The following is a 20,705-nucleotide window of genomic DNA, read 5'->3' on the forward strand; positions in this document are numbered from 1 at the left end:
CTCGCACTGTCAGTCATCCACGATTTTAGGATAAAAAAAAATTAACAGTTTAAAACGTCATTTGTATTTAAGGTTAGATGCATAGGGATTTTTGATACTGATGGGATAAGTTCAAATGCATTGATGTCTGTCAGACATTCAGAGCCACCAAATAATTTTCCACATTCACACTCAGTAATTTACACTCACATTTGCTTGCACGGTAGAGACCTGTTTTTCACATTGTTCCATGATGTTTTTTCAGCAAATGAGCTCAACCTTGCTAACAGTGTCAAATGTGACATAAAAAGCACCTTGAACTGACCACGCAATTGCACAAGTATTTACCCTCAGTGCTCGACTTTGCGGCAATGCATCACCTGCAATGATGCGCAATTCCAGGCACAGAACTGAAAGCTATTCTTGCGTAGCTTACTGCGGCGCGATGAGGGGGGAGTTTTCAAGTTATGAATTTATATCATATCTAGCATACACATCGCAATCGGTAAGCCATTTATTCAGTATGTGTATGATTATAATAACATATGTAAACTAAAATGTTTAATGTAAGGGAGTTGTTTTACAAAGATAATTGTGTTAAACAGACATATTTTCAAATTACCTTTCGAATTTGACCTATGCATTAGAGAGGGGGTACACAAAAGTATGTTGAATGTTTGAAGGAGTACGCCACTGTAAAAAGTTTGGGAACCACTGGTCTAAGGCTATGTTCACACAGTCTGGATTAACAACCATATTTACTAACTGGTAAGGCTTTTATAATTGTGTTGTTCAGCTTTCTGGAGTGGATAAAATAAGAACAAATGGAGTCGAGCCCCACTGATGGCTACATTAGAAAACAGGAAAATGCTGCCTTCGGAGGCTGTATACAGAGACAGAAAGGGATGACAATGCGTCCAAATCCAGGGTTCTCGTCATATCCTGTCTATACCTTAACCTTAGATACCTTCATCTGATCAATTTTAAAGCAGCATAGATGTATCCTTCGCTGCCTACAGTATAAAATCCCACAAATGGTTGAACTGAAGAAAGAAAATGCGGCCGAAGAGGCAGTTGATAGCCAGTTTGAGAATAAATAAAAACATTTTACACAGTTTTTCCAATATTCAAATACATTTCAAATGAGAAAGTAGTAATGTTGGTTATCGCCAAACCTCAAATTAGTTTTAGATTAAAATTAATTTGAAGTTCATTTGGAATGAAGAATGCTGGTATCCTTGAATATGTGACTTAGTGAAGGAATATGTGACCTTGGAAGCCTGTCCAAAACAAGTGTGTACCTTCATACACAAATGCTGTCTGTTAATTCAATGACTGATAGGTCAGCGAGGCAACAAGGCAGCTACTTTAGGATTCAGACGCAACCTCTGTTCTTGTGATAGCTGTGAAAAAGGCATGTAACCATAATGACTAAAGTAAATAAAGCAAATGTATGTTAAATGGCAGTGCATTTTAATGTTTTGGTTTTGTTTTGTTTTTTAATTGAGTCAAGGCTTGGTCACATTTACCTTTGCATGGTAAAAGGCAGCTTCATGTTATAGTTACAAAGAAACTTACTGCTAAAATAATTTCCACATCCATTGTGAATACAGTGTAGCAATGTATGAAGCCCACACAGAGATCACTTCCAAACCACACAACTTCAATGCTTTCATTGACCAGTTTGGTCAATTGGTCAAGTCAAAGTTTACCAAACATGAACCACGTGTGAAATTTACGTTGGGGCATTCTTTGCCACCAGAAATACATCAAGCAAAATTCCTGGTTGCGCAGAGTTGCATTGAGATGACTGTGTTTTGTCTGCAAAACTTTGCAGAGCAAAGGTAAATATGACAGAGGGACTGGATCATATCACAGATCATATCTCTTCCTCTACGAGTTACCGAAACCCCATAACCAAACTGTGTTGACATCCACATTCTGCTGCTGGGTGAACATAGCATAAATAATATCCAATGGGTCTTTACCTGTCAGGGATCCATCAGTATCTACTAGCGCCACCTCATGTTCCCATCTGAACCAGGCCTTATTGGGTGTCTGATAGAACTGGATCCCACTAAACCTAGCACTCCACCCTCCACAGCGGAACGTGCAGGTTCCAACTATTTCTGCCACTCCGACTGCAGCGCACGATGACCGGTCAAAGTTCACGAACTTGGTGTTGATGACACTCATACCATCAGCCAGGGGCAGGACAACACCACGGGTGGTGCAGTAATCAGTCCCCAATCCCAGTTCATCCACGTGACCCACAATTGTGCTGTTGACCACGGCCGCACCTCCCCCTAGTCCCCATCCACTAACATACTGCTGGAAGATCCTCTTGGCCTCCACTCCTGCTTTCTCATTGTTGACCATCAGGAACTCACTGAACTGCACGGCTCCTACATTCACCCACTCTGCACCTTTCTCATTGTTCCAGGAAGTCAAACGGCGGAAGACAGCTGGTGCTGGAGTTATAGAGCCACAGCCACCATTACGCACAGGGAAGAAATCCTGGAAGATCCACAAGCCAAACCAGCCTTGCGAATGTGCTGTATTATTAAAGAATTCTCCCAATGGTACCTTCTTCTGGCAAATGTTGGCATCATACGAGGGGCCATCCGGGTGATCATGCATGCGGTACCAGAAACCGAAGTGTGTCCCGCCAGCTGCAGCATTATGTCTAATGGTGTTATTAGGGTTGGTGACCCAGTATCCAGCAGGAGTCACGTCATCATTTAGCAAACTGGTGCTTTGTCTTACAAACACTGCCAGATTGTACTGCAGGATGTTGCCAGTCTCAATGCCATCCTCGATGAAGAAGGCTCCGCCCATGATATTGTAGATAACATTGCGCTCCACTAGTAGATTGTGGGTGTTGTGGATAGTGACGGCACGGTTGTAGGACTGGTGGATGGCACAGCCACGCACATACGACTTAAACCGTACATCACCCATCAGATGCCAATGGATCGGGTAACGTCCCAGACGGAACGCCTGTCCAACGTTGTAGAGCTAATGGAGGAAAGCCAATGACAAAAATAATGCCATAATTTAAATATATTGGAAATATTTGACATCTTAAAGGCTTAAATAATAAACTTTTGAAATATTGGAGGTCTACAGTCATTCATGAAATAGTTACCTCAACGTATTCAATTCTGCCGATTGCCATGTTTTTGTTTGGTTGTGGTGCATGGAACATGATGCAGCCACCAAACTGGTCACTTCCAACTTCTTCTCCAAACCTCCCCTGGAAACAAGTCTGGGTGGCAAATTCCCCTGTAAGCAAATGGGATTAAAAAGTCCATTCTATCATGTTGTACTCAACCATCAGTAAACTGTCAAACTTATAAACCGCATACCATGGCTAAATAAATGAAATGGTAACAATAAATAAAATGTGTTGAGAACAAGTAGACATTAATTTGTGTTCTTGCCATCCAAGATGTTTCTGAATATACAAAACCAAACCTGTGTTGAATCCATCAGGGCAAGCTTCAATCTTATCATTCCACTCCTGGTTGTTAGATCCACGGACAACAATGTTCCTGGTAAGAAGGCCAATTTCAGCTCTCGCTTGAAAAACAGTCCCATCAGGCAGTGTGATGGAAACTCCCAGATGAGTGTAGGAAAGCGGCTCGGTCAGAGTGAGGTTCCTACCATCAGCTGAAACTGAGGCAATTCTCCTCAACTCATTCTCCCTCTGGCTGTGTCTGTGCATTCAATCAGAACATATTGTTTATTTTTAGTATTTAGTAAATATAAAATTTATGAGCAATAATAATACAGTACTTTTAAAGTAAATATAATAAAATATATTATCAGAGGGCTCTCTGGAATACTCTATTTTTATTGGTCAAACACAACTGCACATCCGGGGGTAAAGTGAAAAAGGGATAAATCCTAATTTGCATATCACTGAGTAAGTAAGTAGATAAGATAATAAAATAATTGTAACTCAAATCAATATTTTATATTCATTTATTTATTTATTTGTAATAAGTGGGAATGAGCATTGAGCATTTTGATGGTAATTTTCGCAATATAAACAAACCATAGGTTGTTTTCAGCTGTTTCATAATAACGGGATTTCAAATCAAATAATGATTTAATGTCCATTTAATAATTAATTTGGTAAGTAGCGTTACTGCAAAATAAACCACTTTAGCGTGATACTTGATACAAGAATTTAATTTAGAGTCAACCAGTCATTATCACAAAATCAACCAATTTAGAGGTCACTACAGAGGAAAAAAATCGACTGCAACATGCTACAATTGCCTTAAGATATATTTTGACTTTCATATAATATCAATTATATTATATACTAGGGTTCCCACTGTAATGGAAACCCTGGAAAAATCGAAAGGAATTTCTATTGTTCTTTAACAGAGAATAATTATTGCATTATTTTCCATTTTGTGCCCCCTACACTGACTGGGTTTACATTCTTTAGTGCGTCACTCGTCACAATTAAATCAATCTGAAACCGAGTTTCTATTCACTCTATGTTTGGGAATGCATTCTTACCTATGCCCTGTGGATGCAATGACAATTTCATCTCCAGTCTTCCAGGTGACAGCATCCATTAGTGTCAGCGTGTTTGAGCCGCTCTGTGCAGTCTGGGAAAGGTGAGTCCAAGGGATAGGGACAGGGATTCCTAGAGAAGCAGGTTTGTAGTTAAGCCCTGAACAAAGCCTGTCACTGCAGGGGAGTGACTGGGTACTATGATGTCTGTATCAGTGAAATATAGCACTTCTGTAAGTTAACCCAAGTGCATTTCTGACATAATTTAAGCTTGTGGGAGAGTTTTGTAGGTCAGATCCATAACTGTGAGGATTACTTAATCTTCTAGAAAGGATTTTGTTTCTGACGATGTGACCTAATTGGAAGACATGTCAAATCTACTGGAAAAATGCCAATTCTGTCAAATTATAGGCAAAAGGCATCATTTAGAATTATAGTTTCAGGCAAATGTTTTTCATTGCTTTCAGAGTTTATGAGCATAGTCTTTAACTAGTTGTGTTCACACAGCAGCAGAAAATGGTTGTCAGCCCATGGTGACTGAGGCTAACAGTATGCCTAACATCTCTTTTTGTGCTCCACAGAAGAAAGGAAATAATAAAGGATTGGAACAACAAGTGGGCGACTAAATGATGACAGAATTTTCATATCCCTTTAAAAATAAAATTCAAAGTTGAGAATAAGAATTTTATCATGTAGTAAATATGATTATCAATGCCAAACACTGACTGTGTGAACGTAGCCACTGTAGTAAATGAAATGTAAATCGTAAGATTTTATACAGGCATACCATGTAGATCCAACACCCCCTCTCTCACAGCCAAGGTCTTGGCTCCATAAATAGGCAACTCTTGAGAGCGCAGGTGTCCGTGCAGTGTGATGATGGCCTTGTGCTGGAAGGGCTGCTGCTCTGTTCCAATCTGCAGAGCGCCACCATCTGTGATCAGAATGTTCTCCGCCTGCAGTTCAATATCTGCCTCATCAAAAATCAGTCGCCCACCTGAAAAAAAAAAAAAGGCGTCATATACTCTGTTGGTAAGCTGGCTTAGCACACAAGGTAAATTTAAATAGCACTATTGTGCAACACAATTAAATGATAGTGGCCATGTTTCAGTAAAGCTATTTCCCTATGACTTAGGGGCAAGTGTCTCTTAAGACCTGTACATTTCTGTGTACAGTGATGTATCAATCCATAGTCTTATGAGAACATTTGTAGTACAGTATTTTATTAAATGATCAAACCTTGGATAAGGAGCATCTTAAGAACAGGTGTGCTTGTGTCTAGGAGGATGGTCTGGCCAGGAGTGATTACAGCAAATGTGCCCTTCTCAGGAGGTGACAGACCTCCCCATGTATATGGTGATGACCACACATCAATGTAGAAGAATTCAGCACTGTCCTGAAAGAGACATGCCATTATAAGCTAAGGTTGTAATATAAATCTATGAGCAGGCATATTTGTCACTTAACAAGAATAAATCTAAATGCTACATGTTTATATTTTTTTAAAGACATCTTACCATTCTGGCAATTCCTCTGTTCCCCAGCTGGACTCGCACTTTAGCTTGTTGTGATTTGGGATTAGCATTGGTCACACAGATGATCTGCGTCTGGTTGGCTGACTGGACATCACAGAGAGATCCTGCAATTGTCACGATGACTTCATTGACATTTGTGCTAAAGGTAAGACAGGGAGCGAAGTGGGAAACATTGAAATTTAGAATTAACACGTTTTAAAAGACTTGAGACAATTAAAAACAATAATACAATTTGATAACTTGCAATGCGAAGACTAACTTGTGAAACAAAAATACTACTAAATCTGAAACAATTAAAACTGTGTATATTTTGGGGTTATTTCATTCTTGGTGGAAATCCCTTTAAGCTTAAAACAAGAAAAACAAGGTCAATTTACTTTAGAAGCAGAATTGTGCAAGATAAGACTTTATTTGTATTTAGATTTTATTCATTAACATTAGATTACTAATTTAGTTAACATGCACTAACAATGATGAATATTTCTTCTGCACATTAAATGCTGCTTAATGTTAATTTAAAAATGTACTAATACATTTTGAAATAATCTTTTTTGCATGTTAACATTAATTCATGCATTATGAACTAACAAGAACAAATGATGAACAATAAACATGATCAAATATGAATAAATCATGTAAAAATGTATTGCTCACTGTTATTTGATAACTAATGCATTTACTAATGTTAACAAATAAAACCTTATTGCAAAGTGTAACCAATTAAGTTTAAAACAAGAAAAAAAAAAATCCAATAAAGGCTTATTATCTTACACAATTTCCTTCTCAAGTAAATTTGTTGTTTTTAAGGATGTTTCAGATATTTTTAATGGTAACCAAGACTAAAAAATTAAGCTTTATTAAATAATTATACATTTAAGATATAAAAATGTATGGGTTTTGCATCAGGTCTGTTCAGCACCTGAAACCTGAGCCAGTAACAGTGAGTCTGGTGCCTCCAGCAGTTCCCCCCCTGCGTGGCGTAACGTCAGTGATAACAGGGGTTAGAGATGATTTATATGTATAGCTGCTTGTGAGGTTGACTGCATAACCTCCATTCATCACTATAATCGTGCAGGCCTTCTCTGCTTCACTTCCTATGAGAGAAAAAAGCATGTTGTTCATTAAGATGCAAGCAGGCAGTCAGACTGTCTTTATCTCAGGTCCATTCATCTGTGACCCACTTCCGAGCAGTCACATTTGTACTGTTCTCTTGGTGACTGGCTTGTGTCTGCTGCATTGTTGGCGTGTTTAGGCTGTGAGCAAAACTTTAAACCAGGTGTTCAAAAATAGAACGTCCTACGATGATAGATTAAGGGTCGGTATGCAAATGTGACATTACAAACTTTTATAGGAAATTATACATGCCGTTGTTGGGTGGGACCTCACAGTACATTTGGGTAGATGTAGAGTTAAGCAGGTGCACGTTGCAATCTTGGTTACAGATGAGAACTCTGGTGGTGTTTGGGTCGAACCCAGAGCCTTGAATTGCAACGACAGCTCCTCCAGCATAGCTTCCTACAGAAATACATAGCAAATATATTTTTTAGTGTCTTGTAACTGTATTATCTTATGCAAAAATTACAGCAGGTATAAATAAGGAACTTAAAGGGGTTGTATCTTTTTGTTGGGCCTTTTGAAAATAAAGAGTTCATTGTACTATGTAGGAATGCTCTGACTTTCAAAACTCCTTCACCAGTCTAAGAAGACTATTTTTGCTTATTAAATTGTTATTTAGAATGTCATAACGATTAATACATTAACACACACACAAAAAATTACATATATATATATACTGTATATGTATAAAAAAAAACATAATCCGTACCTTATACTTAACCCCAACTCCAACCCTAAACATTAGCAAACCCTAAGCCTTAAGTCTGACTGTCTAATAGGAATGTTGTTCCTGGACCAACAAGGATCTTACTTGGAAAAATCATGGTCACTGAAATCTGTTCTAACATTATATAAAAAAATGATGCTATGCATAGGCTAATTTAAAGTAATGTTAACTGTGACCAAACTTGATGTTACTAAGAATAGTGCTTGAGGACTATGACATCTGTACTGTGAAGTCAATATATAATGAATAGCTATGTATTTATAATAATAATGACTAGCAGCATAAATTAGCAATTTTCACATACTAAAACTTAAGTCCATTTTGCAAGCTTCTGTCCAGAATTTCAAGTCTTTTAGAGTAGAGAAGTTGTTTGTGATTACCCTCATTTGGTGTGACCCCTGTCAACAGCAGCTCATAGGTGAAGAAAGACCGGGAAAAGGCTTGGCCTTTGACCTGATGGTGGAAGATAACCGTAAATGTTCCTCCTGCGTGTTCACCAACTGTGCATAGCAACTGTGTATCTGTGTTGGACGACACCATACAAGCCACGCCACCGATCTCCAGGGAGACAAGCGCTGCATCTGCGCCAAAGCCGAAACCAGAGACAGTGATCTCTGTTCCAACAGTACCTATGAGGAAAAGGGAGCCACAAATAACACTTAGGGAAAGACTGAGATATTGATGCAACTTTACGATTATACTAGTTCATATATTGAACAAAAGCCTTTTCACTGTTCTAGCAATAAATAATTTCCATTGAACATTGGATTTGTTGAACACATGACAGGCCAAAAGTTTAAAGACATAACGATGTCAAAAATAACTAAATTTTATAAAATAGTGATTAAATATTAAATAGTTATTTTGTACTTCTACAATTTTTTGGCACTTTTGCTGCATTATAAGGATTAGTAATCGCACAAAGCTATACTGCAAATTCAATCTTTGCAGCATTAATGGGTATCATAACGATATCTCAAAGTCTGCTTGTTTCAAAGCATTTTGAATGGTTTCCCTCATAATGTAGCCTATAGATAAGTGCCACTTTCACAACTTTCACACTTTCGCGCGCGCACACACACAGACAGCTTCATGCACCTCTCTCTCCCGAACTGCAGTTCTGTCTCCTCCTTAACTCTCAATAATTCTCCCCCAGCCATCCAGCCTTATCGCTTTGCCACGTTCTGCTTAGTGTTCCTAATTCATTATAAATAAACCATTAATTTGGTCAATAATTGGCCTATAAATATTGTCAGCCAATTCATCAGTGCATCCCTAGAAAGAATCTTCTGTTGAATAAAATAAAAGGCTTACAATAGTCTATTTAGAAGGAAGGCTATTCAGTGAGATTAAAATCAGAATTGTTCTGTACATAAAGTGTGTTATTTGAGATGTAAATTTGTCTAAATTGTCTTTTTAGTGGTGGGACTACTTTTCTTGGTGGATAAACTTAAATGTATGCATTACCAACGTAATTCCTGTAAATTGAGTTTGCTCCATGTAAACAGTACAATGCGGATAGTTGCACCACATCACTTCTAACATTCTCATGTTAAACATGTGGAATGTTTTAGTCTTTTTGCAATACTTTGAGCTTAACCTGGAATGTTCCTTTAAATCCAAGGAAGTGGCAGTTAAACATTATGGTAGAACTTCAATTGGTGAATCGTGACCACTGTTATTCTGTAAAGTTTTGTTAAACCACCAAATCCACATGCAACAATTAGAGATCTGAATTAAATTCCTTTCATAAGGGACCTGAGTTGTCTTACCATTCACAGGGCTCACAGATGTGACGTTAGGAGTTTGTTCCCTGGAGTAGTTGAAACTTTGTTGTGGATATACCACCTCGAACACCTTAATATTCACCTGCACCTGCCCCGGTGCATGAGGGGGCGTCATGCACTTCACCGTATCTGGGGTCACTTCCAAAATCCTGCAGGGGGAGTTATCAAGCCTCACAGTGGTATTTCCTGCCACAAATCCATTGCCTTCAATCAAGAGTGGAGTTCCGCCAGCAATGCTGCCAGATTTTGGGTGGATACTGGCTTGTGGTGTGCTTGTTAGGGAGGCGTCTCCTGTAGCGAGACCTTTGCTCATGACCACTACCTTTAGGGTATGCGTGCCAGCGGGAAGGGCACCAACCAGTAGCGTGATGTTGTTATCTGTGACTTCTGTGACTTCAAGCATGATGTCGGCTGCGGAGACACTTAAATCGGCAGAATTTCTCCCAAAGCCACTGCCAGTGACTACAACAGTGGTGGAGTTTCCACTAACTGAGTTAGGGGACACAGTGGAGACCACTGGTGCAATAAAGTCAGAATATTCAAACATGCAATCGGAACTGCAGAAGGAAGAGATGGAGTTACTTTGAACTGTGACATTTCCCCTGTGAGCTGGAGATGGCCAGGTATCGCACACCACATGGGTGTAGTTCATGGCAACCACTTCACATGGGAAATTTGCTGCCGTGACTGGTCCATTCAAGAAACCAGAACCAGAGACTAAGAGACGTGTGTATCCGGTTGTGCTGCCCACGGAAGGAGAGATAGAATCAACCACAGGTAGAACCACAAACCTGCGGCTGTACTCGTTCGGCATGGCCATGATGGCGTTACCCAGGTTGTTGACTTGGACAGTTATGGATAGGGGGATGCCCACTGGTGCTCCATTGTCAGGACTGAGTTGGCAGTTAATCTCAGTGGAGTTGCTGCTAATGACATGACAAGGATAATCTCCAATTTTGACCTTTGGTTCCCAAACAAAAAAAAAGAAACAAAAGCCAGATAAAACTTAGATAAGTGAAACCAAGATGCATTTATTTATTTTTTTAATTATCACAGACTTAGGGTCCCCTTAATTAGACCCCCAAAATATGACAGCTAAACTTTCTTGCCATTTGTCCACAGACCAATATTTGAAGACTCTTTGAATTATGACACTGAATTTGAATCTCATTTAGCATCCCCTAAATTTAGGTCAGCTGTGAAGGGACAGTTCAACCAAAAATCTTAATTCTGTTATCATTTACTCTGTGGTACACAAAAAGAGAATTTTTGAAGAAATGGGGCAGTGGTGGCTCAGTGGTTGAGACTCAGGGTTACTGACCAGTAGGTCAGGGGTTCAAGCCCCAGCACCACCAAGATGCCACTGTTGGACTTGAGCAAGGCACTTAACTCCAGGTTGCTCCAGGGGGATCGTCCCTGTAATAACTGCACTGTAAGTCACTTTGGATAAAAGCGTCTGCCAAATGCATAAATGTAAATGTACAATGTCTATACCTTAAAAGTACGACTTCTGAAGCTACGCCAGGAACAGTCGTGTGGACTACTTTTATGGTGTTATTATGGAGAACGGTTGTGGTGACTGTACTGTAGTTGTATGAAAAATTGCTATTGCTCTAAGAAGATTCTTCAAACATTTTGGGTGAACTGTTCCTTTAATGTCATACTTGACCTCTGAACCTCACCTTGTTTGCACAGCTAATGCTGCTAAAGCCAGATCCCTGGATGTGGATGATGTCATGGGTGGTGCCTCGGTCAGGAGTAATACTCTTCACAATGGGGCTGGCACAGGAAATAAAATTGAAGTACAGATTGCCTGAGGTCTCATTAAATTCCAGCTGATCCTTGAAACAGTCGGAAGTGCCCACACACTCAGACACAGACGAGTTTGTTTGCCTTGAACCTGTGGAAGGAAAATGTAGATTACATCATTTAAATCAGTGTTTCCCAACCTTTTTCTGCCACGGCACACTTTTTACGACTAAAATATTCTACGGCACACCGCTATCCAACATAGGTTAACCATTGTCAATATTTTTCCTTTTCAAGAACTTCCATGTTTTATGTCCATCTTATTAGCGTGTTTACTTGTAATGTTTGAAATTCGGCTATGTAAAAACAACAAAAAAAAAACAAGTCACAGTAGGCTAAGCTGTGTGAGGTCACAGGTGGCAAGAGCATTAAGTGGGTAATGAAAAAACAACAAATTTGCTTCTTTTCTAATTTGTAGATTTGTTCTTGCAATGCCACAACAAATGACAGGGATGCAAACTCATGAGGTGCGAAAAAGTTAAGACAATCATTGGTACACATTTTTTTAAAGAATAAGCACCAATTCCAGTTATTTTAGTGACTCAAGTTTATTAAAGTTTACAATTGTGCAGAATTAGCCACAAAATAAAGAGTATTTTGGTTAGGCTTGCTTCTGTTTCACAAATTTGTTCAATTTTATTAACTGATTAGTTCAGTGACCACTTCTGGAAATGTCACTAGGTAGTGACAAATGAGCATCTTATGTGCTATGAGTGAGTCAGTGAATCATTTTGAGTCCTTCATGACTGAAATCCACCAAGAGACTTTATATCTTTTTATAATCAATGCTTTTCACAATCTAAAAAGTGACCGATTATGGTTTCAAAAGGAAGATTTTCTCTGAAAGATGAGGAATTTGGATCCCTAAAATTATTTTTTTTTCATGCATTTATTTATTTTGTGGAATTTGATAATTTTCCACGACACAGTCCCCAAGGCACTTTTACAGGATTCCCCTGGTTTTTGACAAGTGCTTTACTCTGACCTTTCCAATCATTTGTGATTTGTGATTTCTGAATAAGGATTTATTTTTTATTTTTTCTTATTCAGACCATTATAATGTATTATTTATATTAATTTTAATGGTATGCTGAATTAACTGAAAAGAACAGTCTAAAAAAATATATATCATTATGGCATTCAAGCAAGATTTACTCTAAACAAGAGAAATATATTTAAATACAGAACTCGACAATATGGGTTTTATTTAAATCAGAGGAAAATATTGAATTTGAAGGGAAAATAATAGGTTAATTTTGAATTTATTACTACATTTTATATAGTACACATTAATCATCTCTGGAGTCTCTGGAACCCCAAACATAAAGACAGTAAACTCAATCTCTACAGAACATGATGGTTACCGTTTTTTTATTTACATTAAAGTATTACTAATATACCTAGATTCACAGAGGCCTGTATTCCTTCTACAAACAGCTGAAGTCCAACAGTGCTCTCCTCCAGAGGTTTAACTGTCACCACTCCCTGCAGCATCTTCTGGTTAACAGAGTCGATGTAACCACTGCTGTAGTAGTAAACTCCAGGAGACGTGAAACGGTAGGCGAAAAACCCTTAAGACAAAACGCAAAGACACAAATAGACACACACAAAGAATAATAGGATCAGATTCTTTTCCTCTTCAATCAAACTGACATCATGTTCCGAGTTCTTATGGTTCTTTTCCTGTCCTTTACAGGAATGCAGCGTTAGTTTACCTAAAAGGACTTTCAACAAAAGTTTCCAGTACATGTTTGTCAAGCAAAATAGTTTAGGGCATTGTTTTCTGCATAGTAACTGGTAAACTGGTGTGTAATTATAGTGGAACTATAGTTAATTAGAGCAGACACCATTTAGATTGTTTTGTCGTACTGAACTATAATTCTTTGTATAAGCCAAACGATTGTCTAGACCATAGTTACACAAACTGAAACACATACACACACACACACACACACACACACACACACACACACACACACACACACACACACACACACACACACACACACACACACACACACACACACACTCATTTGGGTGTTTCTCACGAAACCTGTGAAGAAAAAGCCCTGGTTCTATTATAGTCTTAAAATAATAGAAACAAATGAGAAATTATATTTAGCATATAGATAATGAAGCCTGTTTTTAAGGCCATTTTGCTTTCTTACATTGTGACATTACATTCATGACAGTTATGCACATATTTTAGCCCCCAATTATTATTACGTGTATTCAAGCAATTTTTAAGCAAAAAGAAGTTCATTGGTCCTGAATTTAATTTTTCCTGATTTTAATTAAGAAAATCATTGTGCAACAGCATCACTTGGTAACACTTTATAATAACTACACGCTATAAAGTATTTGTAAAGCATTAGTTTATAGTCAATTGATCATTTATAAATTATTGTTCCTACATTAATAAGCTACAAACAAATAGTTTGTTGTTTTGTTATATTCACTGTAGCAAATAATTTATTATCATTTAATAAGTTCACTTCTCCAAAGCCCACAACACCCTCAGACCCCAGAGGGTTAATTTATAAGCAGTTTTACATGAACAAAGCATGAATTCATAGTAAATGAAGAAATTATATATATTATGTAATTTATGTATTTGTTACTGTTTTAGTAGCACTTACTATTAAAGCAATTATTACTTAATAGATAGGTCTTAATAAAGCATTGACTAATTGCTAACTAAGCATTTTGCGTGAACTAATCCAAAGTGAAAACTGTATATGCCTTAATTTATTAATGATCCATTACTCTGAAAATAACCACCTCCACAGCATCTCAATCACAAAGGCTCAAAACAGACACTAAAGCGTAACAAAAAACAAAACAGTCTCAACACAAAAGTGCAGGAATAATAGTGAGAGTGGAAAATCCACAGTTTTTTAAAAGAGATCCTCTAATTTCTCAAATGCCACTTTAGCATGTTCCATCCAATTAAGCTTCATATGCAGACTTGTTCTCATTATTGCCAATTAAAATGACTGTTTAATTCAGTTTCACCAGTGGACCAACTATAAATATTTCATTCAATTTAATGCGACTCCAGAAGTCAAATCCAAAAACCCCACTACAGTATTTGCGCGCACTCTGGAAACAGCCAGCGCGTCACCATGGTCACGTGACAGTACAAAAAAAAAAAAACATAAATAGGAAAGAGCATGTAACGTTATTGACTTTAAATTATATTTTGCCAATTCAGTGCCTATTAAACTTAATTAGTGAAAATTTCCGTACTATGCTGCTGAAGTGTACGGGTGATTTTGTCATGCCGTACATATCCATATGTAAATTAAATTCTTCCCCGCTGGGCCAGATGGAACAATAAAAGCAGTTTGTGGTGCCCAATAGTGCATTTTATGTAATAATTTTCCAGAGATTGCAGGGGTGGATTTGTATCTCATGTACCAATTCTTGTAGTAAAATGAAACAAGCACAGTATTTAATGTACAAATGTCTGCAGTATGACTAAAACTTCCAAAGATTTGAATGCTGCTGATCAATAAAGAATTCAGGATTCAGGCCAGGAACGTTCCATTCAGGAAGACACACTTGTCTCTCATAGAAAACAATTTTTAGCCAAATCACTACTTTGATGACAAGTTTCAATGAGCAAAATTAGATATTCAATACAACATTTACAACTTTTATTACTTCAAAGAAATACCAAATTTGATATTTTTAGCTAGTCATTGCCTTCACACATCACTTTGAAGCGTGCCACACAAGAGAACTGGATATTTCTTAAATGAAATCGCAGGCTGCTGTGGTTTAATAATCATACTAGGACTCTTGTACAACACATTTACAAGATCAGCGGAAGATTTAGAGATTACACAATACTGGTGTGAAAGAGCAAAACTCTCCATACTTACTGGCCAAGTACTGTTGAACCATGTTAATAAATGTTTAATTAGGCATATATAGTTCTCACTTCAGATTAAGTTACGCAAAATTCTTATCCAGTCATTAGTAAGTGCTTTATTGCAACTTTTATTAAACATTAATTTAATAGTAAGTGTTCCTAAAACATTAATTAACACTTTAATTAAGCAGAAATGTGCATCCAATTAATTACATATTTAATATATTTATTAATTATGAATTTATGCTTGGTTAATATTATCATAAACACTTCTTTACCACTTGTTTGCATCAACTAAAATACATCAGTTAGGTATGATTAATAAGTTGTTTACTAAGGATAAAATAGCATTATCAAACTGCCTATTTTTAGGCAATTATTATTAAACAATAATAAATCGTTTGCTAAAGCGAATAGAAAGAAATAAAATGTATATGTAGCTTATTAATGTATTAATAATGTAGGAACAAACATTTATAAATGAGCAATGAACTATAATGCTTTACAAATACTTTACAACATGTAGTTATTATAAAGTGTTACCAATAATTTTATTGTAAAACAGTAAAACATGACAACAATATATATATATATAGTGTATTTTTGGGCATGGGCAAGACATTTATGACTTTTAATGAGTTCTTTCATATTCATTAATTACTTTGCATATTCATGAACTCCATTAAATATTTATAATTTTGGTGATGTTTTTTGATTAATTGAGTTACATAGAATCTATTTGGAGGAACCCGACTTGAACACAAACTATATTAGTTGAGGATTGATTTTCAAAATCTCCAGTTATGTTTAGGCAAATTATTTGTGTAGTTTTGTTCATCTGCTTCATGTAAATTAGACTGACCAGTGCTAACACATCTGGATTGTCAGATCCAGATGCCAGCTGGTGTTGTGGTTTTTGTACCTCTGGCAGTTTTGATGTCTCCACTGTTGAAAGAAATGCCATCATAGTCAGTGCTGCTGGGATTGGACACGCTGAAGACCCTGTAGCCCAGATAGAGCACAAAAGCTGGTGCCTCCCAGCGCCAAACCACCGTGTCCCCTACAGAGGCTATTAATGCAGAGGGGCTCCAGGCATAGCCCTGACCATACACTGAACACAAATGATATAATTATGAGTGTTTATACAAACAAAGAAGTAGTCACAAATACATTTCTATAGCAATACAATATCAGTTGGCCCGTATGAAATCAGGTGCACTTTCTCATTTTATGCACTGATAATGGCGGGAAATCTGCAGAATTCTCCAGAATGAGTTCATATATGGTGAAATGTGTTAAACGGAGCTGTAAGTACTATAGTCTTATTTGTAACTTAAAGAATGGTCAAATCAGCAAAAATATTTAATAAACGAACAAGCAAGGTATAAGACTTTGAGAATGACACCTGTGTGAATTTGAGGACATTTACTGGTGCAAACTCTGTGTAGGTGTAAGGTTATGATCCTAGTGAAATCTGTATGATATTATTTATCAATACCAATAATATCTGAGCTTGGGTCATGGGAAGACATATTATTATTAAAGGGCATAGGGGTTTTCTTCTTCCAACTCAGTGCTGTGGAATACTTGACAATCTGTCATTGACATGATGTGACAGTCATTGTTTCACTGTCTCTGATGTATTCAGCTGATGTGCGTGACAGAGAGAGAGAGACCGAAATAAAGGGGACTTACCGGGGTGGGAACCTTGGTTTGTTACAGTGTATGTTGTATCTCTAGGTTGGGTCACACACTTCAGTTGATGATCTGAAGCTGATATAACCTGGCATTGTGTGTCCCCTGTTTAAAACACACAGCCTCCCTTAGTTAAGCTGATTCACAACCATGACAATACACAACTACAGCACTTTTCTTTTGCAAAGAGAGTTGATTTATTAAATACAAATGATCTGTATTTGAAATGATGGGTTTCAGTAAGTTCAATGAAAGATGTTAAGTGATTTTTCAGGCCTGGGGATATGTTAAGGAATATCGACACATTGTTTTTGGTCCTGTGCACTTACCCAGAGTGACATTGTTGTCTGCTGGGACAGGGCTAAACCCAGAGCCGGTGATAGTGATGGTGGTGCCTCCATACAGAGACCCCATCGATGGAGAGAAGCCTGTTACCTCTAGAACATACTTTATGGTGGTATTAACGCCAGCGCTGTAAATGTAGAAAACAAACAGATTTGAATCACTCTCTGGTGAACTGAATACTTGAGTATGAGTTTTAACTTTATGGATGAATTAAGAATTTGACAAAAGAAATCTCAAAAAAAAAGCACAAAATGCATTTTTTATTAAATGTCAAAACAAATGTGCTAATCTTGTTAGTAACTATAACATCAAAGCTATTTAATACTTCTTTCCATTGTTTGGAAAACTGTGGCATGAATACTTATATTTAGTGACTACTAACTCCAATGCAGTAAAAGTACAAATGTAAAAGTTTAAACTCTACTGGTTTGCAGGTAAATTAGTGGTACCAGACCTGATTAAGGGGTAACCCTGGTTTCCGACTCTCAAACGGATGTCATACACAGCTGGGGGGAGTGTAGGCAACATGCAGGTGATGTTTTCATTGGTCCACTGCAGCAATTCACACTCTGTCTTGCCAATCAAAACAGAGCTGCCAATGGCCTGATCATCAAAATTTGTGCCCAAGATGGTAAGAATTCTGCTTCCTTTACCACAAGAACAGGGTAGAAAATGAATACAATATTGTGTATAAATAACTACTGTTCTGTTCAGATTGTGTTATATAAGATTGCTGTGTGTTGTTTAGTGATGCGAGAGTTTAGACAAAATGTCAGTGCCTATGGTTGTTTGAGAGGATTTTAGCCTTTGTGAGAACAGTCATGGTGTGTAGACTTTTTAGACTGTCCCTTACAGCTGACAAACCGGCTTTTCTGATTGCGTGACATCAGCTAAAGCCAGTGGAATTATTTACTTAACACAAAAGATCTACAGGACTCTGTCTGAAAGCCCTATGGGGGTTTACAGCTGTAACCAAGTTATACTGTAACCGATGGTCAAAACAATGGGACGGAAAGAGACACTTGACACTTGAATGTGATTTTACCTGTTTGTTGGTATCCTAGGGTATTTGCTTCATTATCATGTCTCGATATGAATAGCGGTTAACAGCCCCCCTTTTGAATTTCAAAGACAGTGGAATTCACTAATTGTAGGTACGACTAATGTTTAGATTAATTATACAGATTTTTCTCCCAAGATGTCGTAACTGTAGCTTGCTGTTGCTATTGGCACTAGCAACAAAGGTTAATCTTGACTACAGATAAAAAGGTCACATTTTTCAAGTTTTGTACAGAACGTGCACAAGATATAATTAGGTATGTGACTTTGTTATCGTGTCATATGGCTAATCACGTCAGTTTGACTGTTGAGTAGGGTGAAAAAAAATGTATGTACTATTACAGGTTGTATGTTAAAGGATTTTTTTTTTTTAACTACTCTGCGTTCTTGCGAATACAGGAAAGTCACTTCATTCTAAGAATAGTATATATTCAATAGGCAGTTGTCTTACAGCTGAATCATATTTTAGAATACTTTCACTTCAGAATGAGACCAAATTGTACAAGATGAATAGGTATTGAAAATCATATTTGAGGCAATTCATGGGGAACCTCTCACTGTCATTGTTTGAGAGGATACACAGGATGACTAAATAATTAGCATAGAAAAAGGCCCCTTCCTTCTTGTTGGAAAGCCTCAGTTTGCAATGTTTTAATGGGAAATAAACTACTTTATGAGACATTTAGTTAAAAAATGCTTTTAAGGTATATCTTACCAAAAACTGTTGTGGTTTGTGGGCTAACAGCAGTGATTAGGGCTGTCAGAGTGTTGTTGTATGTAAAGGAGTCATTTGATGTTGCTGTCATCCCTCCCATGGTCAGGGTTACAGTTTGCTCCCCTGCTGACCCCTGATTGAAATGCCATACATAAGATATAGGTATAAAAGTTACAAAAACAGCAAGAATTTTCATCTGAATAACTGTTAATATAGACAAATTTATTACAAAGTAAAAAATAAGATTAGCTCCATATTTTATAATGTTTAATATAATATATTATATTATATAAGAATTGTTGTAACTCTTTTAAATATATATATATATATATATATATATTTGTTTTTTTTTCAGTTAAGATATTTGTGAAATCCTTAGGGGCCATTCAGACCAAAAATGTTTTTACATTTAAAAAAGCTAGACGCAATGTGAGACATGTTTTTAAAAGTTGTTTAAACTTGACAAGGCATCTTAATGGGGCACTCCTACGCAAGACTCTGAAAAAACAGCGAGATGCGACACAATGGTCCAAGACATCTGTCTAGTACATCTTTGCATAAAGAAGAAAAACAAACAGAGCAGACGGATCCAACAATGCATTAAGTGTGAACGGACCTTTGGATGAAAAAGAATATCAGCTCTTTCACTTACAGCAGGAACAATGCATCTTAGCTCTAAGTGTTTCACTTCTGTAATGTTACATGGCAGAGAGCCTATAGTGACTGCAGTATCATTACTGAATCCATAGCCAAGCACAGTCAGAATCGTCCCTCCTGTGAGGCCACACAGAAAAGGATCATTTTAGTAGCAGTAATAGTAGTATGTTCTAACAACTGCTTTTCTGATACTAGCAACTTCTTTGTTTTGTTGCCAATGAATGCTGTAAACTGGTGCCAAGTTTTCTTTAATTGTGAAGTTCTACATTTACCTGCCACATTTCCTGTGGTGGGGTCTATGGAAGTCACTCCTAACAGCTGTGTGAAATTGAAGGTGTTGCCTTGCACATATCGGGCATAGCCCAGGCCTGACAATCTCAGAGAGATTGGTTGTACACCTGCACTTGCAGGGGCAACGCTGCAGGTTATAGAGGAATCTGAGATACAAACAAATTACTTATTCTTTAATTGTGTATTAATGACCAATAATTATGCAATAAGAGAGCTCAAGCTACAGTATATTGCCAATACAGTCAGGGCTCAAAAATAGCTCAAGTGCCTTATTGCTTATAATAAACTACAGAACAATCAAGGACAAAATTGTTTACTAAAACGTCATGTAAACAATGTTTAAAAATCTTCCTCTTTGGGGACTTCACAGTTATATATACATGCCCCTTTCACACATACAGCCTTACCCAGAAAATGTACTACATTTTTCAGGTTAGAGATTGTGTGTAAACACGTCCTTTTTGAACATACTGGTGAAATTTGTTCTGGGCACTGGCCCATTGGCCCGGTCGGTAATCCGTTCCTGCATGGTTGCGTGTGTAAAAGGGGCTACTGTAGCAAGCTGAACAGGTTTTTCTCA

General features: G+C 37.4%; 1 protein-coding gene across 1 annotated transcript in view; it reads right to left on the minus strand.

The window, feature by feature from the left end:
- The window catches only part of LOC127619632 (fibrocystin-L-like), a 54,813-nt gene that overhangs the window by 17,675 nt on the left and 16,433 nt on the right, over positions 1–20,705 (minus strand). The window contains 20 exon segments of the mRNA XM_052092564.1: positions 1,968–2,997; positions 3,128–3,264; positions 3,457–3,698; positions 4,516–4,645; positions 5,300–5,509; positions 5,752–5,908; positions 6,030–6,186; positions 6,967–7,141; positions 7,413–7,562; positions 8,271–8,519; positions 9,663–10,638; positions 11,360–11,577; positions 12,887–13,057; positions 16,286–16,474; positions 17,059–17,163; positions 17,388–17,530; positions 17,858–18,050; positions 19,178–19,310; positions 19,830–19,951; positions 20,107–20,271. Of these exon segments, the coding sequence (XP_051948524.1) occupies positions 1,968–2,997; positions 3,128–3,264; positions 3,457–3,698; positions 4,516–4,645; positions 5,300–5,509; positions 5,752–5,908; positions 6,030–6,186; positions 6,967–7,141; positions 7,413–7,562; positions 8,271–8,519; positions 9,663–10,638; positions 11,360–11,577; positions 12,887–13,057; positions 16,286–16,474; positions 17,059–17,163; positions 17,388–17,530; positions 17,858–18,050; positions 19,178–19,310; positions 19,830–19,951; positions 20,107–20,271 (5,052 nt within the window).

This window comes from Xyrauchen texanus, chromosome 26 (genome assembly GCF_025860055.1).
Source record: "Xyrauchen texanus isolate HMW12.3.18 chromosome 26, RBS_HiC_50CHRs, whole genome shotgun sequence".
In the NCBI taxonomy this organism is placed as follows: Eukaryota; Metazoa; Chordata; class Actinopteri; order Cypriniformes; family Catostomidae; genus Xyrauchen; species Xyrauchen texanus.